General features: G+C 38.9%; 3 protein-coding genes across 9 annotated transcripts in view; 2 read left to right on the top strand and 1 right to left on the bottom strand.

Annotated features, from left to right (window-relative positions):
• LOC108358908 (serine-rich adhesin for platelets-like) overlaps positions 1-7,101 on the top strand; it is a 30,166-nt gene extending 23,065 nt beyond the window's left edge. The window contains exons 1-3 of one of the 4 annotated variants that reach the window (XM_017610429.1): positions 2,151-2,203; positions 3,164-4,855; positions 4,989-7,101. In XM_017610429.1, coding sequence (XP_017465918.1) covers positions 3,237-4,855; positions 4,989-5,286 — 1,917 coding nt within the window. In that variant the 5' untranslated portion in view covers positions 2,151-2,203; positions 3,164-3,236 and the 3' untranslated portion in view covers positions 5,287-7,101. Of the gene's footprint in view, positions 1-2,150; positions 2,204-2,681; positions 2,829-2,865; positions 2,925-3,163; positions 4,856-4,988 lie in introns of those variants that run through there. The other 3 variants (XM_017610427.1, XM_017610430.1, XM_017610428.1) reach the window with 3 other exon arrangements.
• A 3,050-nt stretch (positions 7,102-10,151) lies between these two features.
• PICK1 (protein interacting with PRKCA 1) lies at positions 10,152-16,085 on the bottom strand. Of its 4 annotated transcripts, XM_017610432.1 has the most exons (5): positions 15,605-16,085; positions 15,278-15,328; positions 14,991-15,206; positions 11,645-11,756; positions 10,152-11,572 (listed from the first exon to the last, which is right to left on the bottom strand). In XM_017610432.1, the coding sequence occupies exons 1-5, from the start codon at positions 15,649-15,651 to the stop codon at positions 10,193-10,195; spliced, it is 1,806 nt and encodes a 601-aa protein (XP_017465921.1). In that variant the 5' UTR covers positions 15,652-16,085; the 3' UTR covers positions 10,152-10,192. The 4 variants fall into 4 exon arrangements, with proteins under 4 accessions (XP_017465921.1, XP_017465922.1, XP_017465923.1 ...); XM_017610433.1 differs by lacking the exons at positions 14,991-15,206; positions 15,278-15,328 and having other exon boundaries at positions 15,605-16,081; XM_017610434.1 differs by lacking the exons at positions 14,991-15,206; positions 15,278-15,328; positions 15,605-16,085 and adding an exon at positions 12,683-13,599.
• A 374-nt stretch (positions 16,086-16,459) lies between these two features.
• Positions 16,460-17,646, top strand: mRpL4 (mitochondrial ribosomal protein L4). The gene is made up of 2 exons (XM_017610447.1): positions 16,460-17,230; positions 17,291-17,646. Exons 1-2 carry the CDS (start codon positions 16,566-16,568, stop codon positions 17,508-17,510), a joined length of 885 nt encoding a protein of 294 aa, XP_017465936.1. The 5' UTR covers positions 16,460-16,565; the 3' UTR covers positions 17,511-17,646.
• The last annotated feature ends 1,674 nt before the right edge of the window (positions 17,647-19,320 follow it).

Below are 19,320 nucleotides of genomic sequence, written 5' to 3'. Positions count from 1 at the left end.
CCAACAGGTAACCACGGCAGTCGGGTCTACGTAACCGATCCAGATTAATGCATGTACATACATATATCTGGCCAAGGTCTGTCACTCCAGTATCACTTCCCAAAAACTCTTTAGGTTAACGGGCCGCCTCCGTAAATGCAGGCACACTTAGACTTGGAGTAAGCTGTTTTTTTTATTGTCGAGGGGATAAAATCAGGAACGCCGAAATGATGTGAGGGTGGATAAGCACAGAGGGGGTATGGGGTGGAGATACAGAACGATTACACCTAAGGCTTCTTATAACAAAAACGCTCTGTACTCACAACGAAGCTCTTCAAGCGACTGATATCTGTTCCCGAAAGCTCATCGTGAGTGTGGAAAAAGCGCGACCCAAGGTGCCTGAAACTTAAAATTTAAATTTATGCATTTTCGAGCTTAACTCCTTAATCTGTAATTAAACACAGATTAACCATACAATATTACATACAATTATCTACGATTACTTTTCGGTTCACAAACTAGTTTTATCGATTATTTTTGCAAAGAGGAGAAATTTGAAACGAAAAAGTAAACAAAAATAGCTTATTGTAAGGAAAAGAGGTTTATAAAAGTATTTGTAATAAAATATTAAGTTAAAGTTTATTCAAAAAGCTTCATTGGCAGAAAAAGTGATCACAGTGATACCGAGAAGAAATTTCACGTTTCCTTGAGTTGTGAGAAAAACAAGCAAAAAAATTTTAAGCAGCTAAGAATCCGAGATTTTACTGTGTAAGCGGGGTGATTAACGAAGCAGCTTTGATTGAGATTATATTTACATAAATGTAAACGTTCTTTAAGGCTCGCAAAGGCATGCTACCAGAGCAGCAGGTGTTGAGGTGGTTCCACATCATCATCCTCTATGCAGCTGATGCAGTAAGGGTCATCGTTGATAATCAGCCTTACAGCAAACTTTTACCCATCACTCAATGACGTAATAACGAGAGGTGTAACTTGCTTAGAGACAGTTTTTCAGTGCTAGTGTATACTAAGATCACTTAATGTTGTTTCGAATGAAAAACGTCGCTAAAGATTAAAACAGAAAAAAACCCAAATATTTTCGTTTGCCATTTCTTAAGGGGCTTTAGTTGGTTTATGTGGTAAACAAGTGTTATTTTTTATTATTGCAAATGTATTTATTTACACATGTGTATCCATATGTATATGGGACGTTCCATACCGAAATGGACGGGGTTCATACTTCATGTGTTTGATTTGTTTCAAATTTTTAGGGTTGATTGATAAACATAAATAATAAATAAATTTGAAATTTGAGTTTGATTAATACATTTTTAAAAACTTTACAGCACAAAAACAAAAACGAATCGATTTAATAGTTTTCCAAATACATATCTCGAGAACGGGGTGAGGAAAAAATTTGAAAAAAAAATCACACATACACACATCCAAATTCTCTATGAAAATAAAAATTTGTTAAAATTTTTTTCTTGAAATATATTTCACATACAAATTTTTTAGATAAAAAAAAAATATTTTTTGAAAATATGACAACTCAAAAAACATTGAACAAAATCACAATGTTAGCCCTGAGTATTGCGCAATATTTAAGTATAGTATTACGGGGTGCACTCTACAATAATTTGGTTTATGAATTTCTTTTTACACCGAAGTTGAGTAAAATGATACATTACAAATTTACAATTTTTTTTGAGTATGCAGTTTTGTAGCCCATTAAATTTTATAATTTATTTATTTATTATTTATGTTTATCGATCAACCCTAAAAATTTTAAACAAATCAAACACATGAAGTATGTGAACCCCGCCCATTTTGGTATGGAATGCCCCATATATACCCATATGTACAAATATATCTATGTACATATGCATGTGTGTGCAAAAAAGTACTACATGCGTCAAACCGAGTGCTTCTCATGAATGAATGCCGTAAAAATAAATACAATTATCAAAAATAAAAATAAAAAACACATTTCTCCGTAGTGTGCGATTGTGTTTATCGGTGAAGGTGGAATTCTTTGAAAATTGATAACAAATGTCTTTTAATTGTGAATTGACTTTAGTTGACTACGACAAAAGCCCTATAAAGCAATCAGTCAGTCCGTTGCCTGACTCTGAACAAGTGCGTCGTGTTTTCGAGGTGTGTTTAAACGTTCTGAATTACTACATATGAATGTACACATGTACATACAATTTTGCACATAAATAAAGTAAATAAAAATAACAAAAATAGAGTGTGTGCTTATTAGAAAAATATTTGTATCATATACATACATACATACATACATAAGTGGTGCGTACACATACATATAAATAAAGGGTGGCTCATGAGCAAGTTTACTTTTGAATCACAGGCTATATTGAAAGTCACAACTTTTCCTTATGAAATTAGCTCTGATGCAATACTTTCGTATACAATTCTTTAAAAATGTCAAACAGCAAAATTACTCTCTGAAGTGAGAGTAAAAAGTGTGTAGCAACTAAAAAAAAAAAAATAACTTTTCCCGTGAAAACGTGAAACAGCTTATCGCTTGACAATTTTCATAATTTTCCTAGAAGAAAAAGTTCGGGTAAAACCTTGCAACTTCATTCTCTACACAACTCTCCAAAATTTGCTGGGTTTCTGTTGTAGTACGTGGTTTTACCTACGAAAAGGTTCATGAAACAAGCAGCTGGATACGTCAAGCGACTTTCCGCTTGATCATCGCATCTCATTTATTTCTAGAGAGTACGTTGAATTGAACATTAGATTTAGTGAATCAAGGAAATAGCCTTAACTGTAAATTCTGGCAGTTCATGCAAGGAAAATTGAATGCGCGAAAGTCATGATTACCTGTCAGTTTTGGTGATAAGGAATATTTGTGCTTTGTTCCAAAGGCGTTCGTGCCAACACCAGCCACGATTCTAAACAGGACTTTATTGGAATTAACAGTAATTCCCAAAGTGTTCTATGCTATTTTCGCGATGACTGGTTTTGTTGTCCGTAAATTACGTTTTAATCGCCTTATAAGAGTTGTTAGAGGTTACCATTACCACTGAAAGAGCCAGGTTAACGTGTTGTCATGAAAACTTACTTAAGCACTTCGCGGCCAACTTATTATTAAAGTCTATATACAATCATTTTTTATTAGAAATACATTTTAATTGAAAACTCTTCTCTTTGCTTTCAGATACAGCAAATCTCGATGTGCCACTTTAATTACAGAATATAAAAAACAAAACAAATTGTTGAAATATCTTCCGATGGGGCACCGTTCCAGCAAACAATCTGCTGGCCTAACCGACGGTAACACTAGCATCAATAAAAATTCAACTAAAGACACATCATCAGTAGCTAAATTATCCAAGCAATCGACTCGTCGTCATTCGTCACGTTTTCCAAAGTCGCGTTCAGCAAATAGCGAAAACAATCAACATTATCGCCACTCAATCGCATCACTTAACAGCAGTAGTGGTAGCGCCGCTACTGTGTACGGAGATAAGCTCTTGCCTGTTTTGCGGTTAGATAGCGGCGATTCCATAACCTCGGAAGGCTCATCGGGTCTCGGCTCAGTGACCAACAACTCATCAGGGCAGATTATTATAAAAATACGCTTCAAAACGCATACGCCGGGTGACATGGACAATGCATCAGAAAATGCACAGTCTTCGCCAACTACAGCAGCCGAGTCATGCGCTCCAACGTTGGCAAATAGCGAAGGTTATCGCCGTTTAGTGGATACGAATTCGAATAAGGTGCCGCGTGGTGATGCGGTTTTATTGAGAGCTGCTGGCAGTTCTCCCAACTCAGCGTTAAACAATACATACAGTGGTTGTAATATAAATAATAATAGAGCATCTCTTCCGGCACACTTGAATGCTCTACGCATTACTGAGCCGCTATTGGAACAAGGGATGGATAGCGCTAGTGCCGTTGAGTATTACGAGGTTAACGAAGAGGCTACAACCTCAGCACGCACGCGGCCCGATACAAGTCGGCGTCAGAAAACAAAGTCGGCTTTCATGAATTTTAGAAGCATTTTGGAATCATCCAGCAGCAGCAGTAAATCGCAGCTCAATAAAATTTCTTCAAACAGCAATAGAAATAATAACAATAACAGCAGCAGCAGCAGCAGTAGCAGTAGCAGCAATCATTCCCGCAGTATTGCACAAACGTCACCAACATCGCTGTCGGCATCACAAACACAAAATCAATATCGGCCTCGTGGCGGCGATGCAACAACAGCTAGTTCTTCCAGCATTTACCATGACACTCCAATAAGTAATGCCTTTGCGCCGACAACTTCCAATGCACTTATGCCCGGCACTCCATTATCGATTACTACCTCAACGGCAACACTTCCACTTTCACCATTACAACAGACGACGGCAACCACCAATCAGCTGGCTATTTGGGCAGCTAACAAAGATGTAATAATCTCTGCCATTAATTTGGTGGTGTGTCCATCCACAACGGCTGTCGGTTTGGAACGTTTGATGACCACAGAACTCGTGGCTGGGAATAGTTGCAGTGTTGGCGGCGATGCAAGTAGTGGAGAACGCGAGCAAGTATGCGCAGTGCCCACTTCGTTGCTAAGAAACAGTAGCACACAGGTGTCAGCGTCAGCGACTAGCGGCCCCATTGTACACTCACAAGTAGATTTTGTGCATTATCTTGTGCCAGATTTGCTGCGCATTTTTAACTCGAGCTTTTACTGGGGCAAAATGGATCGCTATGAGGCCGAGCGTCTACTGGAAGGCAAGCCCGAAGGTACATTCTTGTTGCGCGACTCGGCGCAAGAAGAGTATCTATTCTCGGTAACATTCCGAAAGTACGGGCGATCGCTGCATGCGCGCATTGAGCAAAGTGGACACAAGTTCAGGTAAGCGTGTTTCAAGTGTAACTCGCCATTTAATTGGGTTGAGTGACAGGTTGCTATTTTGCAAAATTCATTTGTACCCAGTTAAAATCTTTAATACTCGCTCACTTAATTTTTCATTCTCTCCTTTTAACAGTTTCGATTGCCACGACCCAGCAGTGTTTAGTACTTCAACAGTGACCGGTTTACTGGAGCACTACAAGGATCCCGGTAGTGTCATGTTCTTTGAGCCAATGTTGACTGTACCATTCCATCGCAAGACAGTCTTCTCTTTGCAACAGCTGGCGCGCGCTGCCATTGTTTCCAATACCACCTATGACGGCATATCGGAGCTGGAGCTGCCGGTACGCCTCAAAGCATACCTTAAGGAATATCACTATAAGCAAAAGCTACGCGTGAAGCTACTCGACGACGCGCTACTCACATGTGCCTAGTGTCCGCTGGGCGCGGCACATTACCGCGCCGCCATTATTGCTAGCAACAATGCTTTAGGTGCTAGCACTGGCGTAGGTGATGGTGGCCGAATGCTGATGCATGCAACATCTACAACAGCTGCTGCGCTTGGCGTAAATGTTGGGTCTCTTGTTGGCGATCATGGTACCAGTGCCAGTGGTGATGGCAATGAGTTAAGCGCCAGTGTCGCTGCAGGATTGGTTGAAGGCTTGGTAAATATGCGTTTAGTGTCGGTAGAAACATTGCACGACCTTGTCGATCTAGAAGACTTGCAGCACGCGAACACCTTTGTTACTTACGTACAGCACTCGGCTGTTTTAGAGCAACTCAATGGTAATTCTGCAGAGAAAGGTCATAGGAGCAACATCAACAAGCAGCGACAGCGTCGTCAGCAGCTGCTTAAAATACCAAATCGCATGACAGAGTTGCTAAGCCGTGTAACAGCTAATTTAAATTGTTACAATAATGCGCAGCGCCTTAGACGCCAACGGCAGCAGGCGCAGTCGCAGCAGCAGCAGCAGCATCAGCAGGGAGAGAGAGTGTCTTCGCAAGGCCAGGAACAGTAGGCGTTTAGGCTTATAAGGAAATATATATATGTATCTGTATAAATACATCATACATATATACAAGACAATCCCAGTGAATATGAAAATCAAAAATGTAAACAAAAACTCCAAATCGTGTATGACTACAATTGAAGGGTGTAGAAGATGTGTAATGATATCGAAAAACCCACAAAGTCTACCGTCTATTACACTCTTTAAATTATGCTTGATGATGTATCAAAATAGTATTAAGCAACAGCTATGTGTAATGGTAATTATAGATATTTTTTTCCTTTTGCATAACAAGCACACATAGCTCAACCATGTATGTATGTAAATGCAGGCTCTAAGCACGTTTGAAGTTTCGAATTCATTAGGGGTATTCTCTGAGTCTTGCAAAGCACGGTAAGTACCGGTTTTCTTATGGGTCAGCTTTGCAAACCGTGCAATCCGTGCACCGTGCAAGGGCTTTGCAAGACTCGGCGAATACCCCCATTGAGCGATTGTTCTACGTAGCGAATTTGCTGAAAACGTATTTAGGCTAGTGTTTTTTGCGGCTTAGATTTATTAGAGATGTAACAGAAATTATTGAAATTGTATTAAATATTAAATGTACATATGTTATATGCTTCTTGTTACTATTTTAATTCCTAGAATGTTCGTTTAGTTTATTGTAATATAGAAACACAAATAGTTTTAAAATATTTAGTTAATGAAATTATTTATTTTCCTACAAATGTATGTATATAAATTTATTTATTACATTTTTGAACTTTTTACAGTATGTATGTATTTATGTACTATGCTTCCCTTCTCATTACCGACTTTATTATAGTACTTAGATGTTGTGTCACTATTCTCCCGTTAATCATTTATTTATTTATTTTATTTTTCTTGGTTATATACATACATTCACAAAATTATTCATCAATTGTAAATACATATGTAAACATTTTGTTGTTAAAGAACAAATGCACATTTAAATTCCTACATTTATACATAAATGTGATTACTTATTATATTGGTTGCTGGAACCCTAAAATAATTATTATTAGTGCCGGCAAAGTAAGGTTAAGGATATAGTTGAGCGACGATAAAAGCGCCAAAAGTCGTTTTACAAAGATTTCAGCTCTTTTTTTACGTACTACCGCACTTAATTAAGTTGGTGAATCATCTAGATATTTTTTCGTCGCTCCACTATATTCTTAGCTTAATAAACAAATCGAACAAAAAGTTGTAAGACTATTTGGGAGAAAAAGTACAATACTTTGCAGTCATAGTGTTCAACTGTACTTACATATCCATGACTGTAAAACTGAATTTATTATAATTGCAATTGTTTAAATTCGTTTTGAAAATATGTATTAAAAAATATAACTAAAGCAACAAAAACTCAAATCTGTTGTGTTAATTATTACACTGCTCAACAAAAAAAATTGGTGCGAGATATCGTTAGTATGTAGTTTGTTTTAGGTGTGGATTGATTGATAGTACTAAAAATATTTATTTATGTTTCCATCGCGTAATTTTGAAATTAACGTAAATTTTATTTATTGCGCATTTGAAGTCTTATCGGTAGGTTTCTATAAATAACTTGATTTTAATATCATATGTTTTCATCGCGTAGAAGTTGGGCCTGTTCGAGGCACGTAATAAAAGCGGCAATACTGCAGCACTGATGAAAATATGCAATACTGTTGCAACTTCCCAACTGATAAAACGTTGCTAGAAATTCACACCGAACGTGATTCTTTAATAATTCGCGCAACACTGCGGTTGTGATTACATCTCGAACAAGCCCGTTGTCTTAATGAGCCAAATGTATTTTGTTATACGTTTTTGGTGAATACAGGGGTTAAAAAGTTCCGAAAACCTGTAAAAAATTTAATAAAAAAAACTTATTTTTTCTGCTTCAAATCGAAAATTGCGGACGAATACAAGCCGTGAACAATTGAGATAGTAGGTCAGTGGCCAACAAACCTCTATGAGGCTGGGAATTGCCTATGCAATGGAAAGAACAGGGGGGCTACTCTGTAATGCGATACGAAAGCGAAATGCGATGCGATAGGCAATCGCACAGCGTATTACTTACGGCATTACAGAGTAACAATTAGTGGCACGCAGGAGAAGGAGGCATTAATGGCCCTATTATGTATCGCGACTGGTGTCTAGTTTCTGGTCTAGTAGCCATAGCTACCAACATCGCATTTTGTATTGTCAACCGAATTTACTTTTTAACCGACTTCCAAAAAAGGAGGAGGTTATCAGTTCGTCGGAATATTTTTTTTTTTTTTTGATGTATGTTACCGCATAACTTTGGACCACGTCAACCGAGAATTCTATTTGCATCGGAAAGGTAGTGTCTCAGAGGTGGTCCCATTCTAATCTGGTGTAGATCCGATCATTGGATCATGAAATATATGTATATATATATTTTTTTTTAAGTCGGTTTTTTTTGCTAAAAATTACTTGTTTGACGTGTACATTTCGAATTTACGGGTTACATTTTAGTATATGGTTGTCTATCGGCTATCAGTCGCCATATATAATAGGGCCAAAATGACACCTAAAGGTACTTAGGCTCAAAACGTTTCAGCCTCCCCTCGTATATATGGGGATAATATAACCCATCATAACTTATGAAACTATCATCTGGATTGATAGATCTACACAACGGGGAGCCATCCAGGCGCTCACTAAGATCCGAAGGTGGCATGCGTATGCATATCTGGAACCATGAGAGCTTGTCTAACAACATTCTTGGAAGTTATTCTAGAACTCACACCTTGAAACATGAATAGCGAAACCAGAGTATTGTGATTTTGCCCGAATGCCAGCGGATACCGCATCGGATGCCAAATTCGGACATCGTGGCGTAAAGACAGCTCATTTTCATGCTTTCGAAGGCGGCTTTAAGGCGACACATATGTGGTGAGTGTCGACCGTCTTCCCGAGGATTTTTTACAAGATTTTGTGAATGCGTCGTGTATGATGAATTTACTAATGTCTAAGGCCAAAGCCAATAAGGTCGAATCCGTTCGTTAGAGGGGTCTCCTTTTGTGGATTGGGCAGGCACGATCATGCCGAGTATCATTTCAAATCGTCACTGCACTTGAATAGCTCAGCTGGCAGGCCGTCATTCCCAGTAGTTTTGTTGTTTTTCAGCCGCTAAATTACTATTCGTAACAGTCGGGCGGTGGGGGCGGCAGGTTCATCTTCTGCACTAGTTTCAGTGTTGTTACTATTCGGTAGGGAGGATGTTCTTGAGTCGGTAAGTAGCCTAACTTTCTGGGGGAGAAAATTGGATCTTGTTTTAGTGGCAGTGCTAAGCCCGTCCTATATCGGCTAATTTAAAGCTAAGCGCAGGAAACGTGGCTTAGAATTACACGTATGCGCTATACATGCATAGTCGAAAAATATTTCGATACAAATTGACCCACCCTAATGTACATATGTATATATATCGGTTGGATAAATGGTTCTCTCGGGAAGCAGGTGTGAGCGCCGAGTAGAGGCTTGCTGATCGGTTGTTGTATAAAAAACGCATCTCTCTGTGGAAAAGTTGTAAACTTTCAAAATCATGAAGCATGTAATATAGGTACACAAAAATAATTTTATTGGTTATTTAATACATAAACCATATAAAATATAATTACTTAGGACATGTTTTATATTTTATATTTATATTTTTGTTATTTTTCACACAGCTCAAACTCTGTTGGATAATTGTGATGCTCATAAAAATTGTAATACTTAAACATATCTACATTACAGTGCATCACTCTCTACACAGCAAAAAAACAAACTGTTTCCAATCGGAAATATAAAATGTATTATATATTTTAAGACCTCCGGTCAAAATATTTCAGAAAAATTGTATGCTTCACTTGAGCTAGAACTATTTCAAAATACCTTTAAAAATATTTTTTCTCAAAAATCATCTTAAATGATAGATGAGTTTAAGCTTTTAAATATCCGCAAAAAAAAAAATTAAAAATTTTATCACGAAATTAATATAATGAGATTTTACGAGGTATTTCCAAATTGGTTTTTGCAATGCACCCTAATCTGCATACATACATACTTCAAATAGGAAAATGCTAATTTCATGCTGAGAATTACAAATTTCTCAAAATAACAAGTAACTGTTTTTTTTTTTAAATGCATATGAACGTGTCTGCATCAAACCTAGATCGCAATGGTTCCAATATAACCGTTAACTTGTTAATACACTGGGCCATTACCGTTATATAGATACATATCTATCGCCTAATTTTTGGTAATACATATTTTTTAATCTGTTTTTTTTCGAAGCTCATTTTCCACCTAGCCGCCCGCCAACTCACTGCAACAGTAAATCTGTTTCCGACGCATTCGCTGACATTAAATCCTGCTCCAATTGCGTCGTTGTTGCTGCCGTCTGATTTAGAAACAAATCAAAATCGTAAGCACCATTTTGTGCAGCAACCGAATCCTTTTGATTCGTCAAAGTTTGCGGATTGGACATAAGATCGACACCGAATAGACCCAACTCCTTTAAGAGCGTTTCATTATTTTCCGCACACTGATTGTCCGCCGCGTCAAGATCGTCTAAGATGCTTCCCTTCTGCTGTACATTCATTACGGGCGCTGGTGTTTCGACCGCCTCTAGGCCACAAACAACTTCGGTGCTCGACGCGCGTAATGTATTCGCTTCAGTGCGCACGTTGCTCTCCTCATCTTCTTCGTCCACGTCCTGGGGCTTCAACGTGCTGGACTTGTATTGGAAGTCAGTTTCTTTAAAATCAACCTCGATAGGGAAAAGTGACGGCAAGGCGTCCATGCGCTCGACCACTGAACGATTCAGTTGCGCCAAACTATCAAGCAAACTGCGCAATTGCTGATTGAGATCAGTAGCATGTTTGCACTCCAGCAATTCCATCTTCTCCAATACATCGGTACGCAATTTGGCGAACTTGTTGCGCGCATCCTGGCGACAACGCAAAATTAGTCTGTATTCATAGTTGCCCGTCTCGACGCGATAGAGCGGCTCTTGCAACGCAGCAAAGCTATGCTCCTCATCGTCCATTTCCTTCACCTTCAGACAGTACGAGAGGTAAGTAAATTTCGCATCGGCATAACGGCGCACAGTCAGCTTGGTGTCCGGTATCGCCTTGTTCAGGTACGTGCCCAAATCGGAGAGTACTGGCTTGATTTGTTTGATTATGCCGAGACCGTCCCTTTCGAGATTTCGATGAAATTCGCCAAACATGCGAAACGCCTCAGAGGCGCGTTGCTGCGGTTCGCGTGCGCTAATCTGTGTGAAACAATCGCCGAAGGCTTTGTAAGTTTGCAGCAAATCGTAATAGGCTTTCAGCATGCGTCGCGCATGCTCCACCAAGCCTTTGTACATCAGTTCGGTTCCCTCAAGTTCTTCTAACCGTTTTACCAGTGAATCATTGCAAAGGATGGCGCGCGAGAGGCCCAAAGTATCTGCTGTATTACTCGACATATTATCCACAATGCGATGCTTCAATTTCTTCAATATAATATCCAGCGATTTGCCCTGCTCCGGGTCGGCATGCAGCTTGTTGTAGTGTATGGTGACAGTTGTAGTGGCGGCTTGTATCATTTTAGCCACTTCCACCTTGGTTTTACCCTTCACACTGACCGAGTTGACTGCCAACAACTCATCGCCGCTTTGTAGAGAACCTTCACGCGCTGCAGGCGTGCCATCGAAGACCTTTCGGGAAATAAGGATTTGTGTATTAGTATTAAAGCTATTAAAAATTAACGGTTTTGATTCTAAGCTTACTTGTACGATGTATAGACAGGGACACATTGGTGCACCACCTCCAATGCTAATGCCTATCAAATTACTTTGGTCCTTGGTAATCACCACCGAATTGGTTGTCACAGTCATGCCCCTGTGTGCCGCAGTTGGGTAAGTAAAATAAATTTTTGTTTTATAATTTGAAGCATATTACAGTTACTCATGTAAAATGATGGTGATGAGATCCCTAAGGGCTAATTATGCTACAGTACATAAGATATGATTTTAATGAATTGGACATTTAGGAGGGTACAATACTCATCATACATACATACAAATGTATCTACATACACACTATTGCATGACATGTAAAATAAAAAGTGCTTAAAACAATAAAAGCCATAGATGACGAGGGTAGAAAAAATGGGTACATTATTTGCGCATGTATGTACTTAAATACTTAAGATCTGGGTAATCAAAGTAAACTATCTAAGTAATATAGCCAATTACTCGTAGGTACATACTACATATGTACATTAGGGTGGTAAAAAAAAAAATTGTATATTCCATGCTCACGAAAATTTGTGTTCCTTTTGCCAAAAAATTAAGGTCCATTATAAAGTCTAATGGTGATTTCGTTTCTACCAAAAAATGTCGCCTTTTTTATTGCCCTTTTCTCTTTTCGTGTTCGATTCTAAAATGAAGGCAAACGGCAAAATTTTTTGGAAGAAACGAAATCACCATAAGATTTTAAAATTTGGGGGAAAGTCCGTAAGGGTCATTCACATAATTTGAAAATGTTGAACTCATAGAATTTATCTATTTTCCCCCTTTTAATTTTTTAGCCTTTTTCTCTATTTTTACTTTTGATACTTATATTATAGTATGTACATAAGTATATGTATACATATATATTCGTCGGTATGAAAATATAGAGACGACTTATCCGCCGATAAGAGCGGGGTAGCTCCCTTTATGGATTGTGCAAAATTACTATGAGCTTCCAATATCACAAACGCCCATCCAGATCTTCACCGACGGCTTTTAACAGTTCAGACGGTATACCACTTGGTTTGGGACCTTGCTTCTCCAAAGTTGCATTTTTGTTACTCTCATCTGTTGTTGTTGTTATTGTAGCAGCAGTGCTCAACCTCCAAATATCCCGCCAGGTGATATCCTCAGCAACCCGGGGTCAAGAAAACGGTCAACGTCTTTGGGCGTGGTTCATAAAGCTTCTGTGTTCAGACGAGAGGGGTAGCTGTTGAGCCTGTGGCACAGCCCGGAGCAGAGCTGTGCTAGCACCTGGTCTCTTTGACAGTTCTGCTTCCTCAATATTAATGGGCGGCGGTCCACCACCAGGCACGACGTGTTCTTTACGGGTATTAAAGGCGGTCCCGATAGTATTTTACTTGGAACTGTTCGATAACAGAATGTTATGTTCTTTCACCACCACTATCTGGTTTTTGGGCATGGAGGTAATGCCAGCCTCTGTAGCCATTGTTGAGCTGCATTCTGGCACATCTGCAAATCTCTCCACTGTGTGTTACTCGTTTCTGGCGACCACATTGTCGCTGCGTAATTTGCCTCCACCGGTAGATTACTTTGTACGTTGTAGATAGGGTGTCTTTCTCGCCTCCCCACTGTACTGCCAGCTAGTGACTTGGGGACTTTGTTCCTGGCACGTAATTTATTGCAAATGGTATACGGCGAGAAAGAGAAAAGATTATCTAACGTGACTCCGGGATTTTGTCGTAGTGGATTTCGCTACAAAGATGTCGACATTTCTGACATTGGAAATGATCAGAGAGATAATCAAAAGCTGTCGATGTTTGATCCCGTTTGCAACTGGCAGCGGAGGGTGTTTGGCCCTGTAGAGATTAAACGGCAGGAACCATCTGCTTAATTCTACTTGGACTTGATGTTGCGAAATTTAACTGACTATTGACGTCCACGCAGATAATTGGTTATCCAAGGATTCGCCCGAACTTTAAGCGACGAGGTCTGACTGTCTTCGCAGAGACTAGAATCGTTCTATCTCAGGATCTACATTGAATCAGACCCACGCCTATCTGTAAGATGATGGCGCTTAAAGTTGTGATGGTGGTGTGCTTTACGGAATCCACAACATGGTCCTATACGATTATCCTGCGTCCACTTTCTTCTTAGTTTAAGAAGGGGAATGATCCCACTCAATGTTCACAGTTCAGGGTGATCAGGGTGGACAAAAATACGCTATATGCGGCCGTGATGTACTTGACTCCGTAAGTTCAAGTTTTTTAATATCCAGATAGAGATTTTGAACAGGGCTAACGCCTTAGAAGGCTTAGCGTTGCTGACATCGACAGGCTTCTAGCTTGATGTTAAGTACGATGATGTGTCTCGGGGTGCATATTTTGCTTGGGAAAGAGGCTTTACTGTTGACAACAGTCTGATAGCTCTGCTGGAGAGATTGCAGGACTAAAGATGCTCATTTCACTTGTTGCACTTTTATTATTAGACGAGAGCTCTATTATCCTTATTGAAATACTCACCGTGGGAATGCCCTGGATAAACCTGTCAGAATCGATCAGGTATATCAGCACAGACGAATCTTCGAATTCCTGCCAACGGGTATGAAGCGATCGACTGTTGCGTTTCTGATCTTGCGGATGTTGCGCGAACGATAGTCTTGGTACGGTTTTCGTAGAGGATAAAACCTCGCTACTGGTCTATGGTGACTAATATCTAGGGTAAGGTAGTATGATGCAAGTGTGAGCAGTGGTTGCTGTTCTCACCTCGTATTGGTCAATGGTTTAAGCGAGCTATTTTCGGCTTGTTTCATTGACTATCTACATAATATTATTTAACGTATGTATTTGCGATTGCGCATGGGAGAAAATAAAAGCTGGCGATAGATTACTGGATTATGCTGTGTATGTTTCTGTTCTTTAATAATTAACTTCCTTTAATAAAAAAAAATTGTAAATGTAAAAAATCAATTGTATTTGCACGCTTTAGGGAATTAACTTCTTTAGCTTATTTATTGATTTTCTTTAGGAGTTAAATTAAAAAAAAAAAAATAAACCAAACATAAAATTTAAAACAATCAAAACTAAAATACGTATTTCATTAGCAAGCAAAACTAATTTTCTTTATTTCTATAAGTACATTAAACCTATGGATTTAAGCTACATCTCTATATGCATATGTATGTACGTATATTAGACTCGCTCCACATATAAAAAACGAGCTTTATATCTACTACAGGAGCACTGCACGTACACGTATGTATGTATATAAGTAGAGTCTACCTAGTAGACAAGGACTAATAAGTACATATTTCCATTATAAAACTAGCCTACGACTTAAGTAAGCACTTCTTGGCCGTTTATTACAAGTAAAAACTTACAGCCGCTCTAACTCAAATTTCTGCCTATCGTAATCATTTGAACGATCACACAAAAAGGGTACAACAACACTTGTTTCCGCAATATCATCATCTGCAGATGCTGTCGCCTTCACTTCTTTGTCAACCACCAATTCAATATCAAAATCGAATGTGGCCTCATCTAAATTCAGTTCACTCTGCTCTTCTAATGGCTGCTGCTGTTCCGATATTGTAGAGCTTGGGGAAATGTATGATGTTTCATACAATTTGTTGTGTCAAGCGAGTGCTTTATTATGATTTGTACTTACTTATCGATAGGCAGTAGTGGCGCGATGGCAGAATCCAATTCAACGCTTTTACTATGTATGTATGTATGTACATCAAATGGTATTTTAATCATTGGAAATTTTAGAATTGTTTATAAAAATTTAAGTATTTGAAAATAACGAATTAAACGAACTCATAAACACACAGAGATTTAGAAATTTTGTTTAATTTAGAACGTAATATGTAAATAGGTTTCACAATATGCAATGGTATTGATTTATTACACAAACCATACAAATGTTTTAAAACAGACAGACATACTATGTATGCAATGAAATTTTCTTTGGGGAATGCGCTCTTTAACTTACATTTTATCCTCCTCGAAAAAGAAATCGTCATCTATGTCTGTAAGCATTTTTGCAGTTTGCAATTGCAGCCTTGATAACGAATAAAATATAAAATATTTTCACTTCCTGCAAATTTACTGCTAAGGTTTTGGCAAGCACAAAATCAGTGCATACTTTTTAGCAGACAAATAAAGAACGTCAATAATTGACATTTCCCAGTGTCATACCAAAACAGGGCAACTCAAGTTAAACGAGATTGAAAGTTTTTTATGCACGGGGTGCATTTCATGATAAATTTTTTTCGTTATTTCGTTATTCTGTTTTGCAGTTATTAAAACAAGGTTTGGTGATGCATTTCCGAACCTTCTTTTCATTTTGCTTTCTAATCGGGTTTCAAGTTTTTAATATTTCAAATTAGTTGAAATTTTGAGTACGCAGTTTTATAGCATTTTACATTTTAGGGGTGGGCTTTAGATGGGTAACTCCAGAGAACGGAATTAATTAAAATATGGTAGGTAGAGGGGGTCTAATAGTTGTCTATATGAAGATTCAAAGCCAGGAGCCTTATAGCTTTTAAGGAATTTGTTGTTAAAGTTTGTAAATTTAACAAACTTGTATGGCACTATTTCACAATATTTTAAAAACTGCTTGGCTTTCAGCTCCATAACGCTTCTGAAATGATTGCTGTATGAACACTTTCATATAGCTACAGCAATTTGAAAGCTTCACTCACCAGGGAACGGCTTCGCTAAGCTCGGCCACGCTTGCTGTGTGAACGTACCCTAATTTTTGTATTGCTAAAGACCAAGTACCCATAAAATCGCGCCATAAAATCAACTTTATATTTTTCCACTTGGCTGTTTTTGTTTTTATACCACCCACTTTTCGTAGTCTAAGAAATGTCAAAACAAAAACAGCTGTGTTTGTGTCATGCTTTTCAATTTACATTTTCCCCGTGTTTGTTAAATTTTTTATAAAAAAAATGTTGAATTTGTTAAATAAAACTAAAAATGTTTTAGTGCCGTCGCTGCGCGGCATTGCAATCCGTGCCACGCACGATGCCGCCAAGGAAGAACCAGAAGTAACGAAGCCGATAACAAAGCCTGTGGCACCGCTCATATTACCACAAAACTGGCCGCAATATGAACCTATGAACCAGTCGGCAACGCGACAAGCTTGGATTGAAAACATCGATGCAGTGGAGGAACGCAAATTGGGACTTATAGAATTACATCCCGACGTTTTCGCAGCCCAACCCCGCGTCGATGTCATACAAGAGAACATAGAATGGCAGCGTAAATATCGTTATGTAAGCTTTGCTCATACTAAAACGCGCGCAGAAGTACGTGGCGGTGGACGCAAACCTTGGCCACAAAAAGGTATGGGTCGTGCGCGACATGGTTCCATTCGCTCACCACTATTTCGTGGTGGTGGTGTTGCGCACGGTCCACGGTCACCTACCACACACTTCTATATGCTGCCATTCTATAAGCGGGTAATGGGATTGACGGCAACACTTAGCGTAAAATTGGCGCAAGATGATCTCCATGTAATTGATAGTGTTGAGATACCCACGCGTGATCCAAAGTTCATTAAGGAGTTGATAAAAGAGCGCAACTGGGGGCCATCCGTGCTAATTGTAGACAGGCATGAGGAACATTTCTAGTAATTTGATCATAGATAATTAAAATTTGGGTATAATTTCAGAGAGGACATTTTCCCGGAGAACATCTGCTATGCTACGGACGAACTGGGTTACGTGAATTTGATGCCTTCATATGGTCTCAACACATATTCGATGCTGAAACACGATACATTGGTGCTAACTGTGGAAGCCGTCAAACATATCGAAGAGCGCTTGTTATATCAACTTAATCGCACAGACGCGGCGGCGAAGGGTATCAAATTTAAATTGGATCAAGTTTAAATAGTTTCCTGCTGCTTCTCTTAGTTTTGCTGGACTTGATCTTTTTTCTTAAGGAATATACCATCGCTATCCAAGTAATTCAAAACATTGTACAAATCTGAATCATTAAAAGCAGTAATGAATTTTTACCATCGAATAAGCACTGGCTAATTAATTTGAAATGAAAATATGTATACTTGCCGTTAGCATCACGCATGCATACCTGAGTTGTCAAACACACCCTTTTTAATACACCTTGGTCCGTAGCCAAAGTTCGAGTTTTGATATTCTAAAGAGAAGTACGATTTTGATAAAATATAACAAATAAGTTTTCAAAAATGCTTACGCATGGAAAGGGCATATGGCCCGGCCCCATCATGCATATTGTCCATAATATGTGCTTGGCATCATATAACTACCCGGGCTAGACACACCTAGATTAGGATGTAGTTGCCGCCAATCGGATATTTCATTGGCATAGTTTGTTTATTTATTGATCTTTCTATTTTATATATAAATTTTTATAAAATATATGGCATAATTTATGTGAGACACATTGGAGTGTGTTGACATGAATGTAGCTATCCGTGAGACATCGTACTTCCCACGACAGTCGGGTCTACGTAACCGGAACGACCCAGATTTATATCTGGGCAAGGACTGTCACTCCAGCAACGCTCCCCAAAAAAAGGCGACTTGTCTCACACGGAATAGTAAGTCTCTGTCAGAGAACGTCACTATATTTTTCGACAGCCAGGCGGCATTGAAGCCGTTAGATTCCAAGACAGTAAAGCTCTATCCAGAATTGCAGCGGACGACGGTTAACAGCTGTCAAAATTAAAACTCACAAAGGCATATGGAATGGCTCATAATTGCGGCGGCGGCGTTTTTACCGCCGACGTTTTTCGGTTGATTTAAATTTATTTCTACTTTTACCGCCCAGAGGGGACGGCCAAATTTTGAGTGAGTGTTGATTGTAATAATTTTTATTATTTTCCTTACATTTTCATCGATTTTTTTTACTATATTTTATTTTATTTTTTTTCAAATCCAAATGACAAATCACAGAAGCCGTCGTGCATCGCAATTGTGTTTACTCTGACGGATTTCACTGCGGCAACTGTACGCTGTTCACTTACCGTCGACCGCTTTACCGTTGTCTGCTGTAATTCTGGGTAGAGCTTAAAGTCTAAAGTATTTCGGAAATGTCGTGCATCGCTCGGTTCACTGAGTCACGTTACAACCTCTCTCTGCTAGGTTACTGGACATAGCAATATGGAGGGGAAGGAAATAGCCGATGAGATGGCTAGACACGGGTCGGAAATGCAAATTAGCAAAGTGGATAACTCCCTACTACCAACAATTTCTGTTCTACTAAGGAGGGTTGTAATATACACCACACCCATAACTAATGACTATGAAACAATCAGGAGGACTGTGAAATCCTTATGGCTGGGACTCAACAAGAGTCGTACTGAAAAACTAAGCTCCCTCGGCAGAAGTTGTCGGGATGAGGAAGAAGATGAAGCTATTCACCGCTTCCTATGCCAATGTCCAGCTCTCCAGACAAGGCGTCTCAAGTATTTGGGAGCACGCTTTTTTAATGGTTTGGTGGTGGAACTAGTGGTGAGAAAGCTATTTCGCTACAGTCCATTTTACAAATTTTTCTCATATTTTTGTAAAACACTATACCCTTTGACTATCGAGGGGTCTAAGCGAGTCACTTTTGTTGCAGTTTTATTTAAAAAAAAAAATTAAGTTATTTAATATTCGCATGAAAGAAAAAAATACCCCTTAGTTATGAATAAATTGTGAGGAAATCTCACGAGTT

This window comes from Rhagoletis zephyria, unplaced genomic scaffold (assembly GCF_001687245.7).
Source record: "Rhagoletis zephyria isolate East Lansing unplaced genomic scaffold, Rhagoletis_zephyria_1.1 Rzeph_scaffold_00313, whole genome shotgun sequence".
NCBI lineage: Eukaryota > Metazoa > Arthropoda > Insecta > Diptera > Tephritidae > Rhagoletis > Rhagoletis zephyria.
The sequence above is the reverse complement of the archived record's forward strand: the minus strand, read 5'-3'. Positions and strand labels throughout refer to the sequence as shown.